Source organism: Syngnathus leptorhynchus, chromosome 10 (genome assembly GCF_054491065.1).
Source record: "Syngnathus leptorhynchus isolate UIUO chromosome 10, UIUO_Slep, whole genome shotgun sequence".
NCBI lineage: Eukaryota > Metazoa > Chordata > Actinopteri > Syngnathiformes > Syngnathidae > Syngnathus > Syngnathus leptorhynchus.
In genome coordinates this window covers 12,359,035-12,383,729 of record NC_141204.1, presented here as the reverse complement: position 1 = coordinate 12,383,729, position 24,695 = coordinate 12,359,035, and the positions used below count along the sequence as shown (strand labels likewise).

The 24,695-nt window shown below is 49.3% G+C and overlaps 2 protein-coding genes across 9 annotated transcripts; both read right to left on the bottom strand.

Annotated features, from left to right (window-relative positions):
• Positions 1-326: 326 nt before the first annotated feature.
• slc30a6 (solute carrier family 30 member 6) lies at positions 327-13,527 on the bottom strand. The gene is made up of 15 exons (XM_085921590.1): positions 13,341-13,527; positions 13,050-13,093; positions 11,648-11,734; positions 11,135-11,219; positions 8,328-8,370; positions 8,017-8,082; positions 7,840-7,920; positions 6,212-6,247; positions 5,118-5,212; positions 3,948-3,996; positions 3,019-3,138; positions 2,829-2,931; positions 2,565-2,612; positions 2,428-2,496; positions 327-1,365 (listed from the first exon to the last, which is right to left on the bottom strand). Exons 1-15 carry the CDS (start codon positions 13,525-13,527, stop codon positions 874-876), a joined length of 1,605 nt encoding a protein of 534 aa, XP_085777716.1. The 3' UTR covers positions 327-873.
• Positions 13,528-13,757: 230 nt separating this feature from the next.
• On the bottom strand, positions 13,758-24,670 carry LOC147050489 (multimerin-2-like). Of its 8 annotated transcripts, XM_085921585.1 has the most exons (13): positions 23,381-23,634; positions 23,109-23,243; positions 22,977-23,026; positions 22,727-22,892; positions 20,578-20,700; positions 20,370-20,476; positions 19,149-19,217; positions 17,637-18,170; positions 16,937-17,292; positions 16,628-16,828; positions 15,862-16,302; positions 15,125-15,497; positions 13,758-14,588 (listed from the first exon to the last, which is right to left on the bottom strand). In XM_085921585.1, the coding sequence occupies exons 4-13, from the start codon at positions 22,741-22,743 to the stop codon at positions 14,419-14,421; spliced, it is 2,391 nt and encodes a 796-aa protein (XP_085777711.1). In that variant the 5' UTR covers positions 22,744-22,892; positions 22,977-23,026; positions 23,109-23,243; positions 23,381-23,634; the 3' UTR covers positions 13,758-14,418. The 8 variants fall into 8 exon arrangements, with proteins under 8 accessions (XP_085777711.1, XP_085777706.1, XP_085777710.1 ...); XM_085921580.1 differs by lacking the exon at positions 23,381-23,634 and adding an exon at positions 24,575-24,670 and having other exon boundaries at positions 20,370-20,700; positions 22,727-22,840; positions 23,010-23,026; XM_085921584.1 differs by having other exon boundaries at positions 23,010-23,243.
• Between the last annotated feature and the right edge of the window lie 25 nt (positions 24,671-24,695).

Here is a 24,695-nt window from a genome sequence, read left to right as displayed (position 1 = left end):
AAACATACTTGGTAAGTTGATTGAAGACTCTAAATTGTCCCTAGGTACGAGTGTGAGTGCGGATGGTTGTTTGTCTCTGTGCCCCGCGATTGGCTTGCAACCAGTTCAGGGTGTCCCTCGCCTACTGCACGATGACGGCTGGGATAGGCTCCAGCAAGTCAACTGTCAGTCAACTCTTTTGAGTGGATGGACGACTCACGCAGGTCCTGGCGCCCCCTCCTGGAAGAGCGACACATGACCACCGGGGAAAAAAGGCAACCACTTGAAGATAGTGACAAGCACGGCGACACAAAAGCGGATGTCACATGACAATTGATTTAAACATGTTTTGTTTGGGAAACGACAAATAATTTAATTATTAAAATAATCGTGGTATATTGTTGTAAAACACAAATCGAATACAAGTATTTCTGGGATATCTGGCAGCAACACCACAAACAATAAATTTTTGTTAAGGTACTAAATTCCAGTCAGCCTGGCAGTACAACTGGCCCTATTTACAAATATTAAAAAACAATCATGTGGAAATACAACAGCAACAACAAAAATACAATACCACATGACAATACGAAACCACGCAATGCCATCACATAAAGCATATGGCGCCACGTGATGATCAGGAAGCGCACACCTGTGTCTGATGAACCTTACTCAGTTACAATGAACCGCACTCACTGAGGCCGGGCGACAAAGCCTTAAATTATGTTTATTCCCACTTACGATGAAGGCTTTGTACTTACAAAATCAAGGTCAGTTTATCGACCGCATTATTTTCAAAATGTAAAATAAAAAGGTTTTACAACAAACTCCTGCGCAACGTCAGAGTTTCTCAGAGTTCTGATTGGTCCATGGGAAAGCGTGCCCTCAGCCCAATCATTTGGCAGTGTAGTGTCTGTACGGGTGGGCGTAGCTCCCCAGAATTCTGTAGTCACCCCCCTCGAGTCCATATTCACCACCCAGTCCTGGCATGCAGAGGCCCAGGGGCGCCCCGGCATGGGCCAGGCCCCGGTAGGGCCCGTGAGCACGCTGGTGCCGGTGAGCGCTCGCCGGGAGCAGCACGGGCTGAGCGTTCCGGCCAGGCGTGTCAAAGGCAAACTCGGGCGGCGGGCCGCTGGGCTTGGAGGGCGTCGACGTCAGCGAGTCAGAGTCCAGTGGCGCCGGCGGTAGAGAGGAAAGGGCGGCATAAGCTTCGGAGGTGGCGCCCGCAAGCGGGCCGCTCAGGGGCGCGAGAAGGGGCCGTGTCCAATCGTCTTTGAAGATCTGCACTGTCAGCGTGGACACGAGTGGCAGCAGACGATTGGTCACGTGTGCCAGGACCAGCTGCTCGTTGGCATCCCGGCGGATGCGCACGTGGGCGGAGCCAGCCTGAAAACACAGCGGCCAGGCAGTGTGAGCACCTCGCACTAACCAACCCACTCGTTCACATTTTGCAACGCTTGTGCTACGTCATGGTGTTACATGTTCAACATTGTTCTACGAGGTCATGTGACACGTCACAGGTTACATGTGGTCCCATGCTGAATGAATTGCTCTAGTTTCACTTTTTTCATTTTTATTTTTCTTTGAAGAAAAATATGAATGTCCATTTTCAAATCAACTGTAAATATTAAGCGTTTGTCTTGCATGCACACACACACAAACACAAAAGCACGCACAACTACACGCACGATCCCTGGGGGGCATCGGGCACTCAAGGGTCAAATGAGTTTGGACAGATGCTCTGTTAGCAGTCGACCAACAAATTTGTGTACACACACTGAGCGACATCTCGTGCACATGCACGAGACGCGCACGAGACGCGCACGAGACGCGCACGAGACGCGCACGACACACACACACACACGCGCGCGCGCACGCGCGCGCGCACGCGCACGCGCGCGCAACAGAAGCCCTTGCAGCAACCACACACACAGAGTGTGCCACCTGCAGACCACACACACACACACACACACACACACACACACACACACACACACACACACACACACACACACACACACACACACACACACACACACACACACACACACACACACACAAGCAGGACAAGCCCCTGCACCAACCCCCCCCCCACACACACACACACACACACACACAGAAGAGTACGCCACCTGCAGGCCCATAGAGCTACTGAGGACTAAGTGACTGTCGAAATATTTGAAATACACAAAAATATACACATGGTGCAGACAAAATGTTTTTCATCCATAAGCAGCTTAGACTGCTGTTGCCATGAAAACCAGCGACAAAGATGTACACAACTTTACGCTCTTGAAAAATATCACCACAGAAACTGAAGCGTTAAAGGCAGTGCAACATTTTTTTGGGAGGGTTTCAGAAAAGAGGGGGGGAAAGAAAAGCAGACAGACAAAAAGACTTTGCTACAAAACGACAACCAAAGTCAAGTGAAGCCAAAATACAAAATACCAGAGATCCAAATCCCAGTGTCCAGAAATGTTCGTTACGAACTTCCAGCACGCCGTCAAGCGTCGATACCTGATTGGACGCAGAGACGAGCAGTGAGCAAATTGCATCGTACTACCGAGTACGCACGTGGGACTGACCTCTCGAAGCAGCTTGTCTAACTGGCCGATGACGTGAGAGGGCGTGGTCTGCGGGACACAGTCAAATGATCAAGAACAACGCCAAGGAGGCCAAACGTCAAACAGAGCCAATAGGCTCAGCAAGAACGAGTCGTGAAAGAAAAGAAAAAATAGCTTTTAAAAGCCAGCCATTCTGGTTATCCTGCATAATGACTAATAATTAATAATAATAATTCATCAAATAACTTGCAGGCAGAAAACAAGCCATGCCTGACACTGAGTTACCTGAAGCAGCACTTTGCCGCTGTAAACACTCATGGGGTACATGGTGCCAAAGATCATGAGGGCAATGGCCACTGCCGACGCTGTGTCCACCCCCTTGTAGTCGCTGCGAGCGCATACGCACACAGCAGGTGTCAACAAGGCCCGGAGCGGGCGGTGCGGCAAAGGCTTGCGCTGCCGGGAAAGCTCCTACTTGATCTCGATGAGCATGTAGGTCACACAGAGGGAGAGTGCCCCTGCCAGGTTGATAAGGACGAAGGGGTTCATGCGAGGCAGCAACACGCTGCTCAGGCCTGGAATCACGCCGCACAAACTACACACACAAGGACAGAGTCAAGTTTTCCCCTTTCACACCACATAAGAGGGAACAGAGTCTTTGACTTGGGAATGTATCCTTAGGAGACAAAAAAAAGACGAGGAGGCTGATTTAAAGACTTGAAAGAGGGGGAGTGGCCGAGCATCGGCGAGTTTTCCTCGACATCCTCCCTGCGGGGCAACTCAGTCGTGCCACAGGGCCTGCCAAGGTTTGGCGAGATATTGAAGCAAAAGACTAAACCTCTCGATCACCGGCAGCATGTGTGTGGGGGGGATTGCTGTAGGTCATTTGGCTCGTTTGCACACATTGGTGCATTGTCGAAGCACTGCTGGTGATTGCAAGCTTCACCTCACCCCAGTCTTGCGCTTCAATATCGTGCCAGACCTTTGCAAGCCCTGCGGCACATAACGAAGTTGCCCCGCAGCCCGGTGGCACGTGACCAATATCGCACTTGCGCTGCAGAAAGTAGGCTGGCACGTCCTGCTCGCTTGGCCTCACTCAGCCAATCGCAGCTCACGTGTGTGTATGTGGGGGGGGGGGGGGGGGCGTGTGTGGGTGCGTAATCCTGCTAGCGACAACAGAGTGATGATGTGGGGGGGAAAAAAACACTGGAAGTTGGAGACGACAAACAAAACGAAAGCAATTTGCCTTCGCAATGAAAGACAGACAGAAAGGTAGATAGAGAGAAAGCAATGGGGCCATAGAAAAAGCGCTCCATCATCAGAAGCAAAGTGATGGAGAGAGAGCTACATGGGGAGATGTCGAGAGGGAGTGAGAGCGTGAGTGAGGCCGAGAGGCGTCGTCACCTTCTGCTCAGATCCGCCACGTGCTCCTGAAGCCAACTGCTGCTGGCCGCTGCAAAAAACATAAGGACCCTTTCAATCTTCACCTTTTTAGAAAAGATTTGGCCCGGGCCACTTTCGAGGCATATTGCAATTTTAACACGTGCCCCCCTCCATTTTTTGTGGGAGCCATCAGTGCAAGATGAGAAGCGAAACATTAGCCACTTTTTAATCTTTGGCCATTGGAGCGTTCCCTATGCGTCCCGTCCTGCTCTGTGCGTGTGTATTACACAATGTTGGTGTATGTAAGGTTGGTGCGGGTGAAAGGGCAAGGGGATGGCTGTTTGTTTTGCCAGGGTGAGTAAGTCTAAACAGACATTTGAATGGAGTGACTTATTTATGATGTGCATGAAGGAGAGGGCTCGCTCGCCCAGCGTGGGTTGGAGCAAGTCCCGCCCGTCAGCTCGTCCGCCCACGCCCACTCAAGCCCACCCCCCTACCCATGCGGCTGCCGATGCCCCCTGGGCACAAAACAACATCCCTACTGTCTGGAACATGGTTGCATAACACACTTTAAGTCTCGCTCCATCTGAGAGGGGGGAAGGGAGGGAGAGGGAGAGAGGGGGAGAGAGAGGGGGGGAGAGAGAGAGAGAGAGCGAGAGAGAAAGTAAGGTTTCACCCCATCCCAAAATGTCAGATGTTGTGATGTTGAGACTGCTCACAACGAAAGAGTAGGCAGCTGAGAGGCGCGCACACGCACACGCACGCACGTACGCTCGCTCGCTCATTTGCTGACCTCATTCATAAGTACATGTTCATCCACAGAGAAGAAAAAAGATGGAAAAGGGGATGAGGAACAGCGAGCTAAGAAAGTGTCATGCAGTAAAAATGAAACAGGGCGCAGAGCAGATCGTTAATACAAATGCCACATTGGAACCATTAAAAAAAAAAAAAAAGCCAAGCGAGCAATGAAGCCAGTTTGCGCTCAAGCATTATCTGCTGAGTGAGCCAAATTTGTTTAAAAAAAAATCGGGCTAATATTATAGGAAAAACCCCCCACAATTTGTCAGTCATTATGCAGGGCAGGACCTTCAAACATCTCACAATTGACTTTACAGGGTCTGTCAAGAACAAAAATTAAAATGATTGCGCTTCCCTTGTGAGGCAGAGGATGGACCATGAGTGTGGACGTACCTTGGGACACGCAGGCAAAGGGTTTGTTGCGCACAGACATGAACGTCAGCAGGTTGAAGAAGAGCGCCACAAAGGTGCCCACCAACAGGCGCCCACTACAAACACACACACAAAACATTGAGCGCGGCAAGAAAAGAACGTGCTGAGGTCAGGGCGGGATGACGAATGGGTTCCTCACAGCAATCAATTTGGCTCAGCCGCTTTCCAAGTGCTTGTGCGCTCGTGAGTGCATCCTCACTCACACAAACTGGGAGAGAGGCAGGCTGGCTGGCTGTGCAAACTCGAGTGACTCTTGCGCATTGTCTGCCAAGCGGGCGCTTGCAAGGCTCCTTTCGGGTTTTTATGGATTGCATATTTTGGACCCAAATATCAAAAGATCTTTTTGTACTCTTTGTAGAAGAAGATGATTGCGCTCGTTCCTTTGAGTGCCCAACCCAATGACAGCGTGGGTTTCACGCCACACAGCACTTTCAGCTTCAGGTCTCAATCGGCCCAACGACAGCAATGTCTTTTCTCGGCGGTGTTCTGTTTTCTGACACACAAAAACCGGGGACTCACGCCATTGTGGCTAAACTAAGGCAGGTGCCAACGGTCAAATGGGGAATTTTGTCTTCTGTTCCAAGTTGCCGTCAACTCGGTCACCTCTTCTAACGGTTGTCCTTGCTCGCTGCGCTAGAAAAGATTAGAGACGGCTTTGAGAAGCTAAAACTTGGTGAACCTTAAACCGGTCTCCTGTGACCAGATTACAGGAGCCAAGCACCAAACACGAGGGACGCACCGCTCTTCTTCCCTCTCGCCGAGCTGATGCTATAGGACGGTGCGATTGACGGACAGGCGCTGGCGTGGGGCGGCAAACCTTCTCCCTGTTTGTTTGTCCTCTAATCTCGCACGAGTGATTGTTTGGAGCTGAAGTTTTAGGCTCCTAACTGGATTGTGCCGAGTGATTAGTGGAGCCAAGTGGGCACTTTTATCAGCGTGCGAGCACGGGCGTACAAGACTAATCCCTTCAAGTCACTTTGCAGGCCGCATACAGTATCGAGGCGGTGGATGTCACTCACGGTGCCCGTCCCTGGAGAGGAGGAGGAACTACTCACGTGTGGACTTCGGGCTGCTCCATGAAGCGCTCGACACTGAAAAAAGACAAGAGAAAAGCCGCATCACAACATAGCCACTTGCATGCCACTTGAGACGCGTGCTTATGCTACCTTCCTGACGCCAGTGGCCACGGTGTCGATTGCGGCACGTTAAAATTTGACCAAATATTTGCAACGAGTGCTTGTCGGCAATGGAGAGCGATGGAAGACACATTGCCGGTGTTTCGGTGTGGCGTCTTGACTCTGAGTTCCTTCCTATTTACTGTGGCACATTGGTGTTTACATTGTCAGCCCGCAGACGGCGTTCAAGAGCAGGGAGGATACCGCTTGACTTTGCTTGATTTCGTGCCTCGATTTTGTCAAATCATTGAAATTTGGGAGTGTTCACACTTCTCTCTGGTGGATCAAAATCCAAAACATTACACTTTATGGGCATATTAAAGTAAAAAAATCTGCTTTTATTTTGATGCCATCTCACCCTGTCCTACACTTTTTGTGTGAGAGAGAACGGGAGTGAGGGAGGGTCAATTGAAGCCATTGAAACACGACTTAAATCAAAGCAGACAAGGTGAGAAGTAACGGGGAGAACATTGACACACATGCGCATCGACACCACATGGGTGCACTTGTTGACAATACGAAGCACGCGCCTATCTCATCTTAACCGGCCATATCAGGGTTGGTTGGCTGACGTGTAGACATCTGCTCCGCACCAGCAGCGGGCAGCGTATTGAGTACTTGAACATCTTTGGACCCTGATAGGGAGGGATGGACACACGCGCACGTTTTTCTCATATTTCTTCACTCCGTTAAGCAAACATTCTGCTTTTGACAAGATCCCCACCCCCACCCATGGCAGCCGGACAAAGATCACAACTTTAAAAGAGTCCCAGTGGGGAACAGTACACTGTGTCTGCAGTTATGATTAGGGGGGGGGGGGGGGGGGGGTGTCACATGAAGGTCAGTTCAACTATTTCACGCCAGGCTGTCACTATGGGAACCAGCCACTCAACCCTGCGTGCTGGAAAGTAGGGAATGTTCGAGTTGATGGACCAACTTGTACTCGACGTTATCTTCGTCGGGGTCCTGGGCCACCACGCGCGCATGACAGGACACCCAAAGCCGGCGTGACCGAGTCCTGAGAGGTTGTGACTTGCACATGCACACGTGTGGCCACTCCTTTCCTGGAGCGTATGCAAACACTGCTCACCCAAAATATCCAATTGCCAGATGGGCCTTGATCCATTTCTTGAACTCGCGGGCCGACTGCATTCTCATGTTACTAATGAAGCTGACACCCGCAGAGCAACGTCATTGGTGGTACCTCAGGTAAAAAGTTAGAGAACCACTCAAGCCAACCATTACACGGAACAACAGTTGAAGGCCAAAGCAGTGAGGAAAGGGTCCAATTGTTTGACTGACAAAGTGGGATGGGGGCACCCTGCCCCGTGTGAGGGCAATAATAGAAGAAGACAGTTGGACCAATGTTTGGTGCTGCTTTGGAAATAAAAAATAATTGAAATTTTAATGAAGGAAGACAGAGTGGGGGCAACATGAACAAAGACGTGAGCGACTTTGAATCATCACAAACGCTTCATCACTTGTGCTTGTGAGTGCGGCATACACACCTCTCCTTGAGGATGAACAAGGCTCCCAGCTGGATCAGCACAGTGGAAGCAAAAACTGCCAAAACCTCCAGACGGTCAAACCTGAACACAAGCGTGTGGTGTATTGACGTGGTCAATAATGGCAACAAGCCCCGCCCACTGAATGATGCCAAACACACGTATGCTCTTTTGACTCACCCAAAAGAGAAAATCTGGCTGGGCTTCTTCATGCTCACCCAAGAGCTGATCAGACACGTGATCAAACTACAAAACAACGCAAAACAATGACATTGGCTTTGAAACAGAGGCGAGAAGGAGAAACACAAAGTTGGAAGTTGAAGCGAAAGAAGGCTGTCGGGAAGATGACAAACACATGGTCATGTGACGTGCCCCTCCTTCCAAAGTTTGTTATTTTTCGAAGACATCAGGGTTAGTGGTGCTGATGATGTCATGGTGCAGATGCTGTCACCATGGCGTTATAGTGCTGATGATGTCACGGTCGGGCTCACCTGAAGAGTTCAAAGATATTCAGGTAGGTGTAGGCCGTCAGAGCTGAAACACAAAACATGTTTGTTGTTATTGCAATCATCTTCTATTATTCATGGAAAGAAAACTGCAGTCGCGCCTTGAGATGCAAGCGAGTCGACGCACAAGTTGTTTCGAGTGAACGGCAGCCGCTTTGCCTGGCAGCACTGCATGGTGGCAGGGAGCTCAACTGGCTTGTCAATAAAGAAGTGACACTTTGCCAATCTTTCAACAATTGTTCCAAAAGGCCTTTCAGTGCATTTTGAATAACAAAAACCCAGAAACAAAGTACAGAAAGGCTCCACGAAATCAGCCGCAAAATTTAAAGTCAATCTCTTCAATTGACCCCTCCGAGCTAATCCACTCGCACAACCAGTGAAACTCATCCTTTAAGAGGCTCTTGGGACTACATACAGGGGATCCCGGCCTAAAATACGAACCAACCTAAGGGGGCTGCTTCAAAATTCTATTGAATGAGGCCATTAATGTCCAACGTTAGAGCGTGTTAATTTTCCTCATTAAAGCACAAGCACGAGCAGGCCAATCAGAGGTCTTGTCCTCATCCAGTATACTTTTGTCCAGGGATGGGCAACTGGTGGCTTGCATGAGAGGCTCCTTGATTCTTCTTTTTTTTTAATGTTTTGCTGGTTTATCAGAAAAAAACCAACAAGCTCTATGGTGTGTGTGTGTGTGGTCCAATTGTGCCCCTCCCCCAGTAGCGCAAAAAAAAAAAAAAAAAAAAACATAGAAGCCCATCCTTGATTTAGTCACTCGGAATCCGCCTGCCTGCCTGTCTGTCTGTCTGCGTGTTCTGCCTGCCTGTCTGAGCTCACGGGCAGCTTGCAATAATCGGACGCAGCGTCGGGGGATGAGGAGAGCAGATTAGAGCGGCTTTGTGTCGAGAGGAACATTTTGTTTCCCCAGCGCCGGTGTCCGTGTTGGCCAACCTGACGGTGCGTAATCCTGACAGAACGAGACCCGCCGAGACCCGCTCAATGACTCGCTCACAGATAGACGGATGGACGAGACAGAGCGACAGAGCAACGCGAACAGGAGAGGTAGACAGATGGAGGGAGGCGGCACTGTGACGGAGGCCAGACAGACAGCTAGATCGACAGACAGATAGGCCTGCAGTGACACCGAGAGGTCAGGACAACACACCCACACCCACACCCACACACACACACACACACACACACACACACACACACACAAAGAGTGAGGAGATGGATGTGCTAGACTCAGCCAATAAGTGCTTAGTGTGACTAGTTCCGGAAAATGGTAAACTGAGAGGGCACGTTTGCGCACACACAGGGTGGGGTTCTTTGCAGACGTTGAAGCTTCGAGCCAAAATCTGATCAAGTGCACGCACACCCCAACAACCTGCCCGCCATGAGCTATTCAGCAGCGTTTTCGCACCAATGGTCCTCCAGCTTTTTCATCAAAATACAAACATTCAATAGACGCACATCATCATCACACACACGCTTGGGCACTGTGGTGCTCGCTCGCGTTGTGATGAGAGGAGAAACAAGAGGTCGCGAGTGCGTCGTCGGCATCGATAAGAAAGCGTCTCATATCTCCGCTGAGGGATTTGAGAGGCAGCCGGTGGAGACACGTTAAACCCGCGCCGATATCAAATCAATGAAACTTGATCACGGCTACAAAAGTGCACACAATCGTTTGTCGGGGGTGGAGCTTATTTGGCAAACAGGGATTCATCACCCAAATGCGTTCCTTCGACTATCAAGCAAATATTTATTATTATTCTACGGATGACTTGTGTGTATTTGGCATTATAGTCGACTGGGCTTTTTTTTTTTTTTTTTTTAAATCAGCGGCAATTGGGGCAGTTTTTCTTGTTAAATTGTGTGTCCTTCCTTCCATGAAAACACAAAGCCACGTCATGGCAGTGTGGCACAAGAGACACTCATACGACTATGATGCGGAGACGGAAGACTGTTGCCTCTCTCGGACTTGCCTCTGTTTCAGCTCAGGACAAAGACTTTGTCAAGACCGAGCACCCAATTTCCATTTGACATCAAACCGTCTCCCGAAGAGAGCTTTTCTCTTGACGCAAGTGGGAGTGAGTCCGCATGCTTGTTGAGGGAGACAGCAGTGTCAGGAAAGTTTTGGAGGACAGACAGAGGTGGAAGGGAGACAGCACAAACAGACACCGCTTACACACAACTCAAGTGTGTGGCTAACCCACCCACACGCACGCACGCACAAGGTGTAAGTGACACAAAGAAGCGACTGTCGCTGTTTGTCAGCGTGGACTGGACAGACACAAATGTGCCAAAACTGCGAACTTGCTTGTGTGTATGTGTGTGTGTGTGTGTGTGCGCGTCTGTGTGTGTGTGTGTGTGTGTGTGTGTGTGTGTGTGAGCGTGCGTAGACAAAAATCTGCTGTCTTATAAAGGACTCAAAGATGTTGTTGTGACTGCAAAATTTGATACGGGATCACTGGCCAATACACACATGCGCACGCACATGCGCGCGCACGCACACGCACACACACACGCACGCACGCACGCACGCACGCACGCACGCACACACGCACACACGCACACACGGTCATGCAGTTTTGTAGGATCATCATCAGCTTGCATTTCAGCAACGACAACAACTTTGCTTGAGCAGCAGTTTAACAAACACACAAACACACACACAAATAGACACACGCATGGGCAAACAGGAAATGAGATGAGAGATGGTGAATAGCAGTCTGAGAATGTTCCAACATGTCAATTTACGACGACCCCTGTGTGTGTCTGTGTGCGTGTCGTACCCATGCTGTTGGTGGAACTGCACCAGACGAGCAGGCAGGCGCTGCAGAGCAGGTTGAGGAACCCAAAGAGCATGATCCTCCATGACTGCAACATACACACAAAAAACAAACGCGTCACATTGACGTTCTATCACTTCACACGCGCCACACGCACAGATGCCGGTCAGTGGCCAGACTAATTTGTCGGCCGACTGATTGTGTCAGCACTCTCCCCCAAATATTAGAATTGGCCATAGTTTTGTTGATTAAACGCCGATATAGTCTTTGTTTGTAAAGCAACAGTAAATGCCGTTCAGTGTGTGTCAGCCAAAAGGATGCCCTTGGCCTGTTGCTGCACAACTTAAACAATTAACATAAACCCGCACCAGAGTACAAGGCAACAGGCATCGAAATGAGCTGTCAATCATACCGGTCATGTGACTTTGCCACCAACATCTGACTACACTTACCAGACAAACACAACATGATTCACTCTTCAGCGTGATCGCATTTTTCAAGCACGTGCACACGTACCCGTCTGTCAGATGTGACCAATCGGAATTCTTGTAACAGTTTTCCAGGAAACGACCTGTGTGTCTTCCTGAAAGGATGAATTGTGCCCTGCGGGAGGAAAATGTGACATTATAACACACATTAGGGTGTATTCTAGGGTTGGGAAGATTCACTGATATGCATCGGAAAAATCGATAAGACCTGTATGATGCAGTTGCATCGTATCGTATCACACCGGATCGCACAGTTTTAAAATTAAATCGTACTGTATCGCACCGTATTGCAGGAGATGGGAGAATCGTATCGCATCTTATCATTGGCAATTCCATGAATCGTGAATGCATCGAATCGTTGGCAGTGTATCGAGATGTGTATCGTAACGCTTTGATGGTGAAGATTCCCATCCCTTGTGTATTCAGACCAGAAATGTCCTTTAGTCCGGGCCAAAAGTGGACTAAGGGTGTATTCAGACCAGAAAAGTCCTTTAGGCCGCTTGTTTGGGCCGGGCCAAAAGTGGACTTAATTTTTTTCGTTTGGTGTGGTTCCTATTGAGACTGTACATTTTGCAAGTGAAGTATATTTTGTAAACACATCCACGCTTGCGATGCTCTGTGCTCCCACTGGACAATGAGCAGGCCGGCATACAGAGTGCAGACCCGGAAATGGAGGAAAACATGAGTCCTACGCGCTGCATACCTTCTCTGCATATTTGTGCTGTTGGTTCAGATCTACGCTGTTTGTATTCACACCTGAAGCGAACCGAGACCACTTTAAAAAGTGGGTCTTGGTCTGGTTCTTTAATCCACACTAGGATTCGTTTGCGTGTATGTATTCACACCTGCGTAAAAGGTCTGGACTAGCATTAGAATCGAACCCTGGTCCTTTTAAAGTGGACCAAACAGTCAGGTCTGAATACACCCTTACATTTGAAATGCCGCATTCTTAAGAGGTGGACAAGCTGAGCAGGGAGCGCGACTTGTCCTACGTCGCCACCCAGAGGCGCGTTTGGAACAGCAGCAAATGATTTGGACTCATCAAACTTGAAGATTATCTCGAACATTACTTTCAAGTCATAGACTGAGAGATGCGAGCTGTGTGGAAATGACAAGAGAACGCCAAAGAGGAGCTAACGCTGAAAACAAGTGCTGCAGAATTCATTCGATTCTGAAAAGATGTCTGAAATTGTGGCAAAAATCTAAGCAATCTTTTCATTTGGTAATTGCGACTTTTTTTGCACAAATTCATAAGATTGGCCGATTGGTCCCTAGTTGGGTCTGTTCTTTTGACTAATGTGAATGTTGATAATGGCTGAAAATATGTGCTAAAGGATCAACAAAAAAGGCCTTTTTTGAGGAGGAGAAGGTGGGTGCAGGTTTCAAACAAGCCAGGATGGCGAAGTGCGAGAAATATGACAAACACTCACCAGGACGTAAGTGTCGTGCTTTTTCTTGTGCATCGGGGGCATTTCTGAAGACACACACGCAAAAATCAAGTTCCATCCTGAGAAATTACCTCTAAAAAGAGTCATTTGATCACCTCGTGAAGTTGATAAAGTAATAAATTTAAAAAAGCGCTAACTTTTAAAAAGTTAGGCCACATAATGCAATGTTAAACATTGTCATTCAGTGCAACGTAACGATAAAAAAAAATTGAACAGAAACAGGCAGCCAGCTGGTGTAACGCAGTTAGCATGTAGCCTGTTAGCATATCAAACCTTGATCGCCGACGTTGATGACATCCACCGCCACCATGTCCGGTTTGTCCAGCGGTCCCACCTTCCGCTCGGTCACGCCGGACGGGACCACGTCGGGCTTGGGCCCCAACTTTCTGGGGTATAAGTCGGCCACATTGTGGTAGGACGGTGCCGCCGCGGACGACGTGGACATCTGAAGTGAGTGCATCGTTGAGCGCTTTCGCTTCTTCTGCTTCGTCAGTCTCGAGCGCCGGATTGTTATGCTGCCTCCTGCAGGTCATTAAAAAACTAGTTGTGCAAAACGCTCCTAAAACCTCAAAGGCTCTCGCAACACAAAAAGAGGTCAGTCAGAACGTTCACCCTGAACTTTTTTTAGTTCAGTCAAAATTATCAGTCATGTTAGTAAAATTACACATATTGACACATATTGACGATGTATTGAAGACAATTGCAAACATCTGATTTTATTGTGGAACACAATAATTCATTTCTTTGCTAATTTTCTGACATGTGGACCAAACCAGGACCGGAACCGTAATACCGGTCAACACATTTTCACTCATTTCAGATTTGCCCTTGTTTTGTTCTCTAGCATGGGTTTTAGGTCAGGTTTTAATAGTAATAATAATAATAATAATAATAAAGAATAACATAAGTGTGAAGGCGAAGGCCTTCACACAATAATAGCCAACACGGTGGTCGACTGGTTAGCATGTCCGCCTCAGAGTTCAGAGGTAATGGGTTTGATTCAGGGTACTCCGCTTTCCTCCCACATTCCAAAGACATGCATGGTAGGCTAATTAAGCGCTCCAATTTGTCCATAGGTGCAAATTGTTGTTCGATGTGTGCTCTGCAATTGGCTGTCAACCCTTTCAGGGTGTCCCTCGCCTAAAGACTGCTGGGATACGCCCCATTACGCCCTCGTGAGGATGAAGCAATCTAGAAAATTGATGAATGATAATAGTAATAATTCATCTACAATTTAAAATGTAATAAAGTTCAGTTCTGGAAGGTCCCGAGGTGTTTGTGTGGGCCTCACTTGAGCCGCGCCACCTCCTTGCCATGGACGGCATCCCGGCAGCAGGGCCATTTGGAGGAGCTATGTCTTCAGCTTCTCCACACTCCTCTCCAGCTTCTGCAGGTCACCGCTATCTCCTCCAGACCGCTGCGGATGCTCCCGAGACGTTCTTCGTGTTGCTCGGCTCCTCGCAGCACCGCCCAGCCACCGGGACGGAGGCTCGACCACTGAGGGCGCCTCCTTCGCATCTCCTGCGATGACCAGCTCAAAGTCAAGGGCCATGCATGCTTATGGCGCTCACACATAAATCCACTTCGGCAGCATGGCAAAAGCCAGAGTCAACCACGAAAAGAGAAAGTCAGTGAAAAGTTATAAGTCAAAGGTGATGGCAGCAGTAAAAATCAACATCAAAATGGTCAAAAAGTAAAAGTTGGAAAGTACGTATTTTCCTTCGAGACCACCACAATCGCAAGCATGTGTTGACGCTACTGTTTCATTTTCAAGTTTCATCCACCCTGGTGAGGATCAGCAGCTTGCTCAATGGCCAAACAGACGCACTTCATATACGTGCACTCTCGGCCTAAACCACCAGTCATGGGTGACAATAGTTTTGGGTTACAACCTTGAAACTATTGGCAGCGGATAAAAAGGAAAAATCAGCCCTCCACTGAAGCCGCAATAAGCAACCGCACTTTAGTGATGGGTGACCAACCGCACACACTATTACTATGTTGCATTTTTTGGAGATGCACAAGCACATCTGAGACTCGTCAGAAGCCAACCGTACCCGGCTCATTGCCTGTGTGGGCGGCCAGGTTGCGACCACCCAGCGTCTGCTCGAGGACCCTCAGGTGCTCTTTGAGTGCCGGGATGGAGTGCGCCTCCTGGTCCAGAACGGGCCACTCCAGGAACTCCAGGACCTCCTCGCCCAGCAGGGTCTCCAGGACCTCGTTGTGGCGGGTGGCGTCCTTCACCAGCGAGTTGAACGACGCTGACAGACGCTTCATCTCGGCCGACGTACGCTTCATTTCCCCCCACAGCTTCCCATCGGACGCCTCTGGGGCGCCGTCCCGGTCCTCCAGCGACAGGACGCTCAGGCGCCGCACGCTCGACTCCAGAGCCGTTGTCCGCCTCTGCTCTGACGTCATCCACTCCTTCACCTGACAATATGACAATTGGAGCACGTAAACCACAAAGGCCCCCTTGAATGAATGTTGTGTGGTTAAGACATCGTGAAAGGACTTCCTTTAAGGGGAATCATCAAAAATATACTCAAGTGGAAAGGCAAACAGTAGAAGTCCTCTCATCCCACCAAGTAAAATGTAATCCCCCCCCACCCAAAAGGAAAACACAAGTCAAATTGTCAGACAGTTAAAAAGTCAAAGGCAAATTTGCAAAATACGATGATCAGTACAAGCCAAGCAGTCTTTTATAACGTTTCACAGCGGCACAAGATGACAGCAAAGCAAGACATGCTCCACACGCACTGGCCACAGCGGACGTCCGCTCCTTACGCCATCATACCTGCTGCAAGCCTCTCTGGAGCGCCTCCACGGCCGCCTCCCGGTCCCACTCCTCCAGAGTCTGACGGTTCTCATTGGCCAGCTCTGTGGCATTGGTCACGCCCACCTCCAGCAGGGCCAGCGCCTCGTTGAGATGGCCACAGTCACACTGGGACGGCGAAAGTGACGACGTGTTGTTCTTGTAGAGGAAGCTGTAGAGGTAGTCCACGTCAACGTCCATCTCGTGCAGCCGCCGGCCCTGCTGGCTCAGGTTGCCCGCCAGCTGCTCCACACGCTCCAGCACCGCCACTTTGGCCGCCTCCACTTCCAGGCCTGTCTCCATAAATAGCACCTGGCTGCTGCGCGCCGTGCCCTCCAGGCGCTCGCCCAGTGCCCCAGCGTCACGCCGCAGCTGCTGGACGCCGCCCCGAGTCTTTGCCAGGTCCTCCGCCAGCTCGTCCACCTGAACGGGCAACACAAACGCCGTACTGCCTTGCGGATAGCAAAGACGAGAAGCCACGCCGCGTTTGGAAACAAATCAGCGAGTCAAACTATGAAAGGAATAGTCAAAGGTCAGCAGCAGAAACAGCCAAAATGTGCATGACAAAGAGTGAAGAAAAAAGAAGTCATAATGGTAAAAAGAAGTGACAAAAAAGTAAGACTGGAAATCAAAAAAATTGAAAGACAACATTTACCACGTTTACAAATTCTAAAAGTCAAAAAGTAGATGAAAAGTGACTAGCTCGAGCTGTAGGTGGCGCCAAAACAGAAAGGAATGGGCGGCTAACCCTGACGATGGTGTTGAGCACCATGTTGTCCAGACGCTCGATGGCCTCCTGCACGGCTGATGTCTGCGATATTGCCGGCCGCACTTCCCCCAGGGGTGCCTCCACTTTGGCTTCTTGTTGCTCTCCCTGCTCCTGCTCACGCCCCACCTCCTGATCCAGCTTGAGCTCTGCCAAGGTGGTGTTCATGGCCTGCAGCCTGACCTGACGGCAACAAGTCCAAAAGTCATCGGTGTGAAAAGCCACAAATCAGGTTTGCAAAAGCTCATGGCTCAAAAAAGACTCCTAAAAGTCGGAGAAAGGAAACGATACCGCAAAGTGGCTCTTGACGTTGCTGATGTTGTGGTGCAGCATCGCCTGCTGGGAGTGCAGGGAGCTCTCCAGCCGCCTCCGCAGCGTCACCACCTGCTGGACGCTCTGCTCCACCCTGGCGTCGAGTCGACGTTCATAGTCGGCACGCTCAGCCCGCTCCCGGCGCCGGGCGGCCTCCAACTCGGCCGCGTCTCGGGTCAGGTCGTCCAGCCGCCGGCTGAGCTGCTCCAGCGAGCGGTTGAAGAGCTGCAGGGAAGGCTGCAGCTGCAATGTCAGCAGCGCCACCACGTGGGGGAGAGCCACCTGCGCTGCGGGGACTGTGGAACCAGACGCTGGCTCCGCATCCTCGTATGCGCCTGAAGAGTACACAAAAAGGCCTTGATTCATAATATTTTCATTATGATCTTGAGAAAAGTTTTCCTCTTTTGTGATTTTTATTCTTTGAAAAAAAAAAAGACAATTTCAACCCCTAGTTAAAAATCTGACAGATGGTGAGTAGCGATGAGACTCGGAAAGCGGTTCTGTTAGAGACCCGCTTCGCAGTAATTTGATTGTCCGCTTGCCTGACGAGCCACTCGTTGATTCCACTCATATTCCCGTGAAGTGCGCAAAAAAGCAACGAGCGCACCGGCACCCGAATTCGTCTATTTGTTAAATGAGAAGAGGATGTCAAGCAAACATTTGGTACATTCGCACTTACCGGGACGAAGGTGCTCTGGCTGCTCGGGTTCTCTGGCAGGTTGTGGCATGTGTTCCTGAGTCCAGACATGAACGGGTCGCTGTGTGAAGTTGCCGTCCTTGACACGGACATGGGAAGAATTCTGAGCAGGGTCCCTATCCTGGACCTGAACGGGATACTGTACGTGGGAAGGCTGCTGTGTGGAGTCCTGATCTTGAACTTGGACAGGCTGCAAAACTTGGTTTGGAAGCTGAGCGTGGTCCTGATGCGCAACATGTGCCTGATGCTGAACGTGGTCTCCATTTGGTCCGTGGGTGGGATCTTCAGCGTGGTCCTGACTTGCTCTGTAGGCGAGATCTTGAGCACGGTCCTGGTTTGGTCTGTATACAGGGTCTTGAGCGCTGTCTTGCTTTGGTCCATAGGCGGGATCGTGGTGTTGAGAGTGGACCCGATTGTTTGCACGGACGGGAAGCTGAGCGTAGCTGATGTTGACTGAGCCCTGGTGGTCGTTCTGCTCTCTGTTTGGGTCGCTGTGCTGTTGCTGGGGAAGTACACCTGAAAGACAGATCCAGTTTATACGTGTGTACATTTCATGTGTACCTATGTTTTCTTCACATGCTATATGTATACTGAGGACATAATATGCTGCAGGCAGGAGCTGATCATAGTTTCGGAAACAGTCGGAGGTTTCATCCTACCCCAGGGTTAGGGTTCATATTGTAGTCCACTTTGTCGGCGGGGGTTCGAATCCCACTTGTGACATTAGCTTAAGGGAACGTTGATATTGTCAGGCAGTTGCACGGCAAGGAGAAGTATTGAAGTGGACCTCAAACTGGTTGCATAAGTGCAGACTTGCAGTTTAAGGCTCAAGTCGACTCTTGAAAGCAACTACCGGCAGTTAATTCTTTGAGCATAGGAGTACGGACAAGCATGCAATCACAAGTTTGAGATGCAAGTAGTCTGGCCTTGAGCAAGTTAAGATATCAGCAGGGATGCGCGCACGGTCCAAGGTGCTGTTTAGGTCAAAATCAAATGTTCAAGGCTGACTTTTGGGAATGGAGGCGTTCACATTGAAAAACCACCCGCCTGTAATCGGGGTCTGAAAATAGTGCAGGATCAGGCTGGCCTTAATCGTGAAAAAAACAAAAGCAAAAAAAAAAAGCAAAAGAACTTGCTCATGGAGTCATGCTGGCTGTATTTTATGACTTGGAGTTCCTCAGATTGTGTCCAGCGCCTCTGCAAAAGTGGATGACTTTGGGTCAGGAAGTGCTTTGAATCAGAGGTGTGGTGGGAGCGAGCGGGTCACATCGGGTTACTTCTGACTTTTCAGACATTTTCATTATTTCCCAAGCACAAGACATCTAGCGAGAGGTATGAATGCGAGAGAAGTGCTCCTTTGTCCAAATGTAACGCGACCGCAATGGGCTACTGCCATGGGCAATTGCGATGAACGCCCATGATGGGCGACCGAAACGAATGACCGAGATGAACGACCGCGACGGGCGACCGTGATTGGCGACCGCTCATCCATACCAGCAGGGAGGGGAAAGGCGGCCGCTCTCTGGACTTCAGAGCTCATCGAGTCGTTCTGTGCATCAGCCACTGTCAAAGACAAATTGACATGTTCCCATTTAGTTTGTTTCGAAATCTGGTCAACCACGAGCTAGTGAGCGCCCGATAAAGGCCTGACAGGAAGTCTTTTTGACATCCGGCTCCTTTTCAGGACATCCTCCTCCGGACTCCAAGCAAATGTTACTCTTTCCCACAAAAGAAGTCTGTACTAAATTAAACTGCTACCAAATCCGGATAGACTCAAGACTCAAGTTGGGGACAAAGGGAAAAGCAACAGAATTTAAAATAGAACCCAATGGAAACAAACGCCGGCAGACCGGTCGCGCACTGGTTAGCACGGCCGCCTCACAGTAAGGAGGGTGTGGTTCGATTCCACCTCCGGCCCTCCCTGTGTGGAGTTAGCATGTTCTCCCTGGGCCTGCGTGGGTTTTCTTCGGGCACTCCGGTTTCCTCCCACGTCCCAAAAACATGCTTGGTAGGCCGATTGGGCACTACAAATTGTCCCTAGGTGTGAGTGCGAGTGCGAATGGTTGTTCATCTCTGTGTGCCCTGCGATTGGCTGGAAACCAGTTCAGGGTGTCCCCCGCCTGCTGCCCGATGACGGCTGGGATAGGCCCCAGCATGCCGGCGACCCCCGTGGGGACAAGCGGTACAGATAATGGATGGATGGAAACAAACGCCCTGTTCAGAGAGACTTTTTTAGCCCCATGTTTTGACTGACCCATGCGTGTGTGTGTGTGTGTGTGTGTTCGTGTCAATGTCACAGGCAGAAAATACATTTCCTTAAAAAATCTATTTTAATCGCTGAATAAAGTGTACACGAAACGTTTTAGGTGAATAATAGTACCTTGATGGTAATACGATGACTAACTGCCTCCTAAAATACGGGATGGCGGCAAAATAGTATTGGTCCTCAAAGAAAACCTTGAGAAACCTCAAAGTTCATTTTCAACAATTTGACCGTTCGTTAAAGTACCGAAAGTACCGAAAGTAAACGGTTCTAAAATGACGGAAATGGACCCCAATCATCTTGAAGGACACGTCGTATCCGTAATTGTGTTTTCAAACGGGCCCGTGTGATTTGTCTCAGCCAATCACCGAGCACAAATCACAATAACAGCAGGCAATCGATATTGACAGCTTGTTGCCATGACGATGATGCTACGTAAGAGAAGAAGTCACCCGTGTCGTCGCAGTTGTCTCCTCCGTGACCCGGACAACATCTCCACAACAGAGCCGTGGTCACTTTCCGCTCCTGCTTGTAGAGCGGCCGAGTGGACAGCTTGTACCTGTGCACATGCACGCACAGCGAGAGCGTGGAGGAGCGCGAGTCTCTGCTGCCGAGGTTTGGGGCGCCGAGCCGCAGGCGCCTTGTGGTTGCGAGGCTTACATGACCAGATGACAGTACGGTGTTCCGCTGGGACACGGACTTTGGGACTTGATGGTGTATTTCTCCGTCCCGCACGCCGCCGCCACTGTGACCATACGCTTCTGCACAAATGCACACCAGTTCCTGCAAAAGGCACATGTGAAAAGCATTTGCAGGGGTTCATTGTGATTATGGCGGTAACACTCAGATCCAAACGCTGCATATAGTTTGAACAGCTTGGCTAAACGGTCAATGGGGAAACACGTGACTTCGGACTTTTATTCCTCCATTGTTTCTGGTGCTTCCTTTTGGAGGGGCATCACGGGGAGGAACAATCCTACACTCAAATCACTCGACAAAAGTTTTCATGGGTTCGGCAGAGTAGAAGCTGCTGCTTCAGCATTTCAAACTTTGCTTTCATTCAAAGTCCGCTGACTGAGAAAGTAGAGGAATGTCACTGTTTACAATGTTGCTTTCCTGTAGAGATCAAGCGGGAGACAATTTCCTGTCATCTTCTAGTGGCTGAGTGTGTGTCACCCTTTGGAAGCCAGCATAAGCTACACGAAGTCCTTTGGGGTTTCCGTACATTCCTCAAGGTTGGAGTGTCCTCCACGAGGCACCTCCAAAACACGTCGGTCGCGGCAACATCCACACTTGGTATTTCGTCCAAACACCTGACGCAGTGACGCACAAGTCAACACACGAGTGAGCTCCTCCCCTCCCTCCAATGACTGGAAACGTCATCAGTGTTTTGAGAAGAATGCGGGGGGTTTGTAGGCTCCATTCTGGATTGCACTTCTGCTCACTACGGTTGGGGCTGAGCTGGAGACCAATTGACCCTGGACTGCTCCCACTCACATCCACTCCTCCGGATATATTTTGTTTTCAAGAACGCAAACATGCAATTTGCGCAAGGTGGGACGAGGAAAAATGAAAGGCTCCGCAACAGAATCAAACGGGGACTTGATAACTGTGAGGCAGACGTGCTCACCACTAGACTGTCCAAGTTCAGGATCAAGTTGACCCGAGGGTGGAGCTGGAGCACAAATTCGACCTGACGAACCCCCACGGCAAGAGCAGCTGCATCAAGCGCTGTGACGGGCGGGCCCGTCTAATACCCGGGGGGAGGCTCATAAAGCCTCGCCGTGGGTGGCAATCGTGAGCGAGAGACGCCAGCAGTCAAAACATGCAAGGACTTCCTGCTTCCTCACAGTCGTGGCGCCACACGCTTGGAATGTCAGCAAACAACAACGTTTGGGTTCCAAGTTGCAAAATGGGCATGAAAGATTCATCACTAACAGCGTCGTCCTGGACAGTGCGAACAAAAGAACATCCTGATCGGATGCTGACAGACATGCCAAAGTCTATTGCGCAATCAACGGGGAGCAGTTCCCGTGGTCCAAAAACGCACAACACCCTGAGGATGCTGTTGTCGACTCAATGGACTCACCCGCTTCGGGCTGGGTAGTTCCCTCCTATAGGGGGGGTCTCCTTGGTGGCACCTATGACGCTTACCGTGCCCCCCCAATCCCCTTGTTCGTCCTCCTCCCGCTCCACCTCTGGGTCTCTGGTCCTCACGTCGCCACGAGTGTTCAGCACAAAGGCCAGAAGCACAAGCAGAACCTTCACGGATCTCATGACTGCTGCTTGAATGAGTGGGGGCTCGTGCGCCTGCCACCTTCTTTTAAAACCAAGGAGGAGGGGCAGCGGGAGAGGCAGGAGAGGAGGGGGAGGTCACGCCCACGCAGGAAGTGACATTATAAGAAATTTTATCGCGAGCTAACGTTCAAGATGTTCAAGTTTTAGCTTTGGAAGTTGAAGGTGACGAGACAAGATGCTGCTCTTGGCCAGTTGCATTTGTGCCATCGTTGCAAGTTCAGTTCCCATTAACAACTGTTTCTTGTTTACAATGTTGAGATGGTGTCAAACTTGGGTCATTTCTTTGGTTCATTTGTCACTTGCTGCTCTACTAAAGATGATGCAAAAAATTAAAATGCCACAATGCAGTTGCATTTTCACAAGCCAGTCTACTGGTCCAAGTCAAGCGAGAACTTCTCCTGGTCTATTATGACCAAGGCAAATGACTCACGTTCTGGTGACGGCGCTCTCTAGAGGTGGGGGACTTCACCCAAAGAAAGTTCTCAGAGGCCTTTGTACTCAAAGCTGTCACCTGATATCTGGAGGCATTTCCTCCTCCTGCTGCTCCTGAGCCTAACTCCTTGTTCCTTCCTCCTTGGGAACAAATCCATGGTCCTTTTTCTCTCCCTCCATCTTCATCCTCTTCCTGTGGTGCGATAAGGACGCAGGAAATCCACGATGCCGCTTCCTGTCACGCTCTTGATGGAGAGAAGACATTGAAAGACAAGTTCAACATCCTTCATATGATTGAGGAAGAAATGAACAACAACAAATTTGCTCACATTTCAACACAAAACATAAGAGACAGTTCAAACCGTTTTGCTTGTCTGGCCTACAAAAGAAAGATAAAGCATTCTTGGCAGCAATTGGAGTCGATTGTCTTCCATTGATATTGCCAGATTTGCCGAGCTCACTCAAGTGCAGCAGAAGGGAGTGTTCCTGTCTAGATGACTTTTCCAAGGCGTGAGAGCGTGTCACTTCCGAGGATTGTTGCAGATGAGGCCTGGTGGAGGGCCCTCGGGGATGTGTGACTGAAGAGAGACAGCTGACTGATGGCAAATTACAAAACAAACATTCACATTGAATTCCATCAAACAGAGCTGAGCTGTGAATTTTTAACGTAACTCATGAGCTGGGCGCTACAGTTAACGCATTGCTACCATGGCAACCAAAAAGGGTACTGCACCTTTTAAAATAGATCCCGAGGTTGCGTTTTCAAAATCTGGCCAGGATACGGCAGCACGTTCCCATACATTACGTCAGACAACGCTGACTGAAGAACAAACCAAGAACAACGACGTAAAAGCAGTCACTATCGTGTATATTATGCAACAGCGGTATTTATTAATCAGAGCTACGTCCACATATTAATCCATTCGTCGAGGCTTTCCGCAGGATCATTCCCTGGTAGTGTAGAAGCTGGGGGAGGGAGTCGCTGATGGTGTAGGCCCTACAGTGACTCTAGGGGTACATTTGCTTGTCACCTGCGTGAAGCTGGCCCCCCCACCCACGCAAAATTTAAGGAAAATAGTCTGTTTCGTTTGTGCTTCGTTTGTGCAGCAAAAATTTTCGTTTGTGCACCAACGATTTTCGAGTTATAAAAGATTATTTTATAGGTCATCCAGAGTTCACCCAGCCCCCCCTTTTTCTCCAAATGGACCCAAAATGGTACCGTTCGTTTGTGCTGGTTTGTGCAGCAAAAAGTTTTGTTTGTGCTGCTCCGGTTTCGTAGATATTAAACATTTATTTTATAGCGATGACGTCACCCAGCCCCCCCTTTTCCTCCAAATGGACCCAAAATGGTACCGTTCGTTTGTGCTTCATTTGTGCTGGTTTGTGCAGCAAACATTTTCGTTTGTTCGACCGACCCAGGATTCTCTTGGGCATTATGTGGCATACTGCAGGAGGACTGCATATGCCTGGGAGATCTATAATGACCTGGGAAGTGGAGTGAAAGCAGCATCAGTAAATACTAAGATCTTCCCACATGCTGTGTTCTACACAGTGTGGTGATGCATTGTTTGATTTGTTGAAAAAAAAAGTGTTGATAAGGTTCCCTTTGAAAAATAGTTATTTTTTTCACGTTTTCAAGTTTCTTTTTCTCGCTGTCATCAACTTCACATACATGTATTAATTGTTGCATTAATTAATGTTTTGGAACAGACATAGACTCACCAGGTAATTTAGGTTGCGGTGAACCTTTTTCACGTCAGATGTAATTGAAATAAATTATCAGATAGGCTTATTGATAACAAGGAAATTAATCAATGAGCACGATAAAAACATAATTACAGAAATATCCTCGCACTAAAAGCCATTTCCCGCAGTGAAAGTTTTCTGTAAGCTAAAAAGAGAAAAAAAAGGCTAAGAACATATTTACCTTGTATTCGTCTTGCATCAGGAGCATTCCAAGAGATTGACATTCGCGACGAAATACGGTGACGTCATCGCGATAGAAATAAATGTCTAATATCTACGAAACCGGAACAGCACAAAAGAAA

Coding starts and splice junctions, on each gene's coding strand:
- slc30a6 (XM_085921590.1), bottom strand. CDS start 13,527: ATGCACTCACTTCAGATGTCCACGTCGTCCGCGGCGGCACCGTCCTAC. Junction 5,213..6,211: donor GAGCAGCCCGAAGTCCACAC/GTGAGTAGTTCC, acceptor GTGTGTTTGTAG/TGGGCGCCTGTTGGTGGGCA. Junction 2,613..2,828: donor GCGGCAAAGTGCTGCTTCAG/GTAACTCAGTGT, acceptor TGTGTCCCGCAG/ACCACGCCCTCTCACGTCAT.
- LOC147050489 (XM_085921580.1), bottom strand. CDS start 24,617: ATGTCAATCTCTTGGAATGCTCCTGATGCAAGACGAATACAAG. Junction 17,293..17,636: donor GCCAGAGCACCTTCGTCCCG/GTAAGTGCGAAT, acceptor TGTACTCTTCAG/GCGCATACGAGGATGCGGAG. Junction 16,303..16,627: donor TGCTCAACACCATCGTCAGG/GTTAGCCGCCCA, acceptor TTGCCCGTTCAG/GTGGACGAGCTGGCGGAGGA.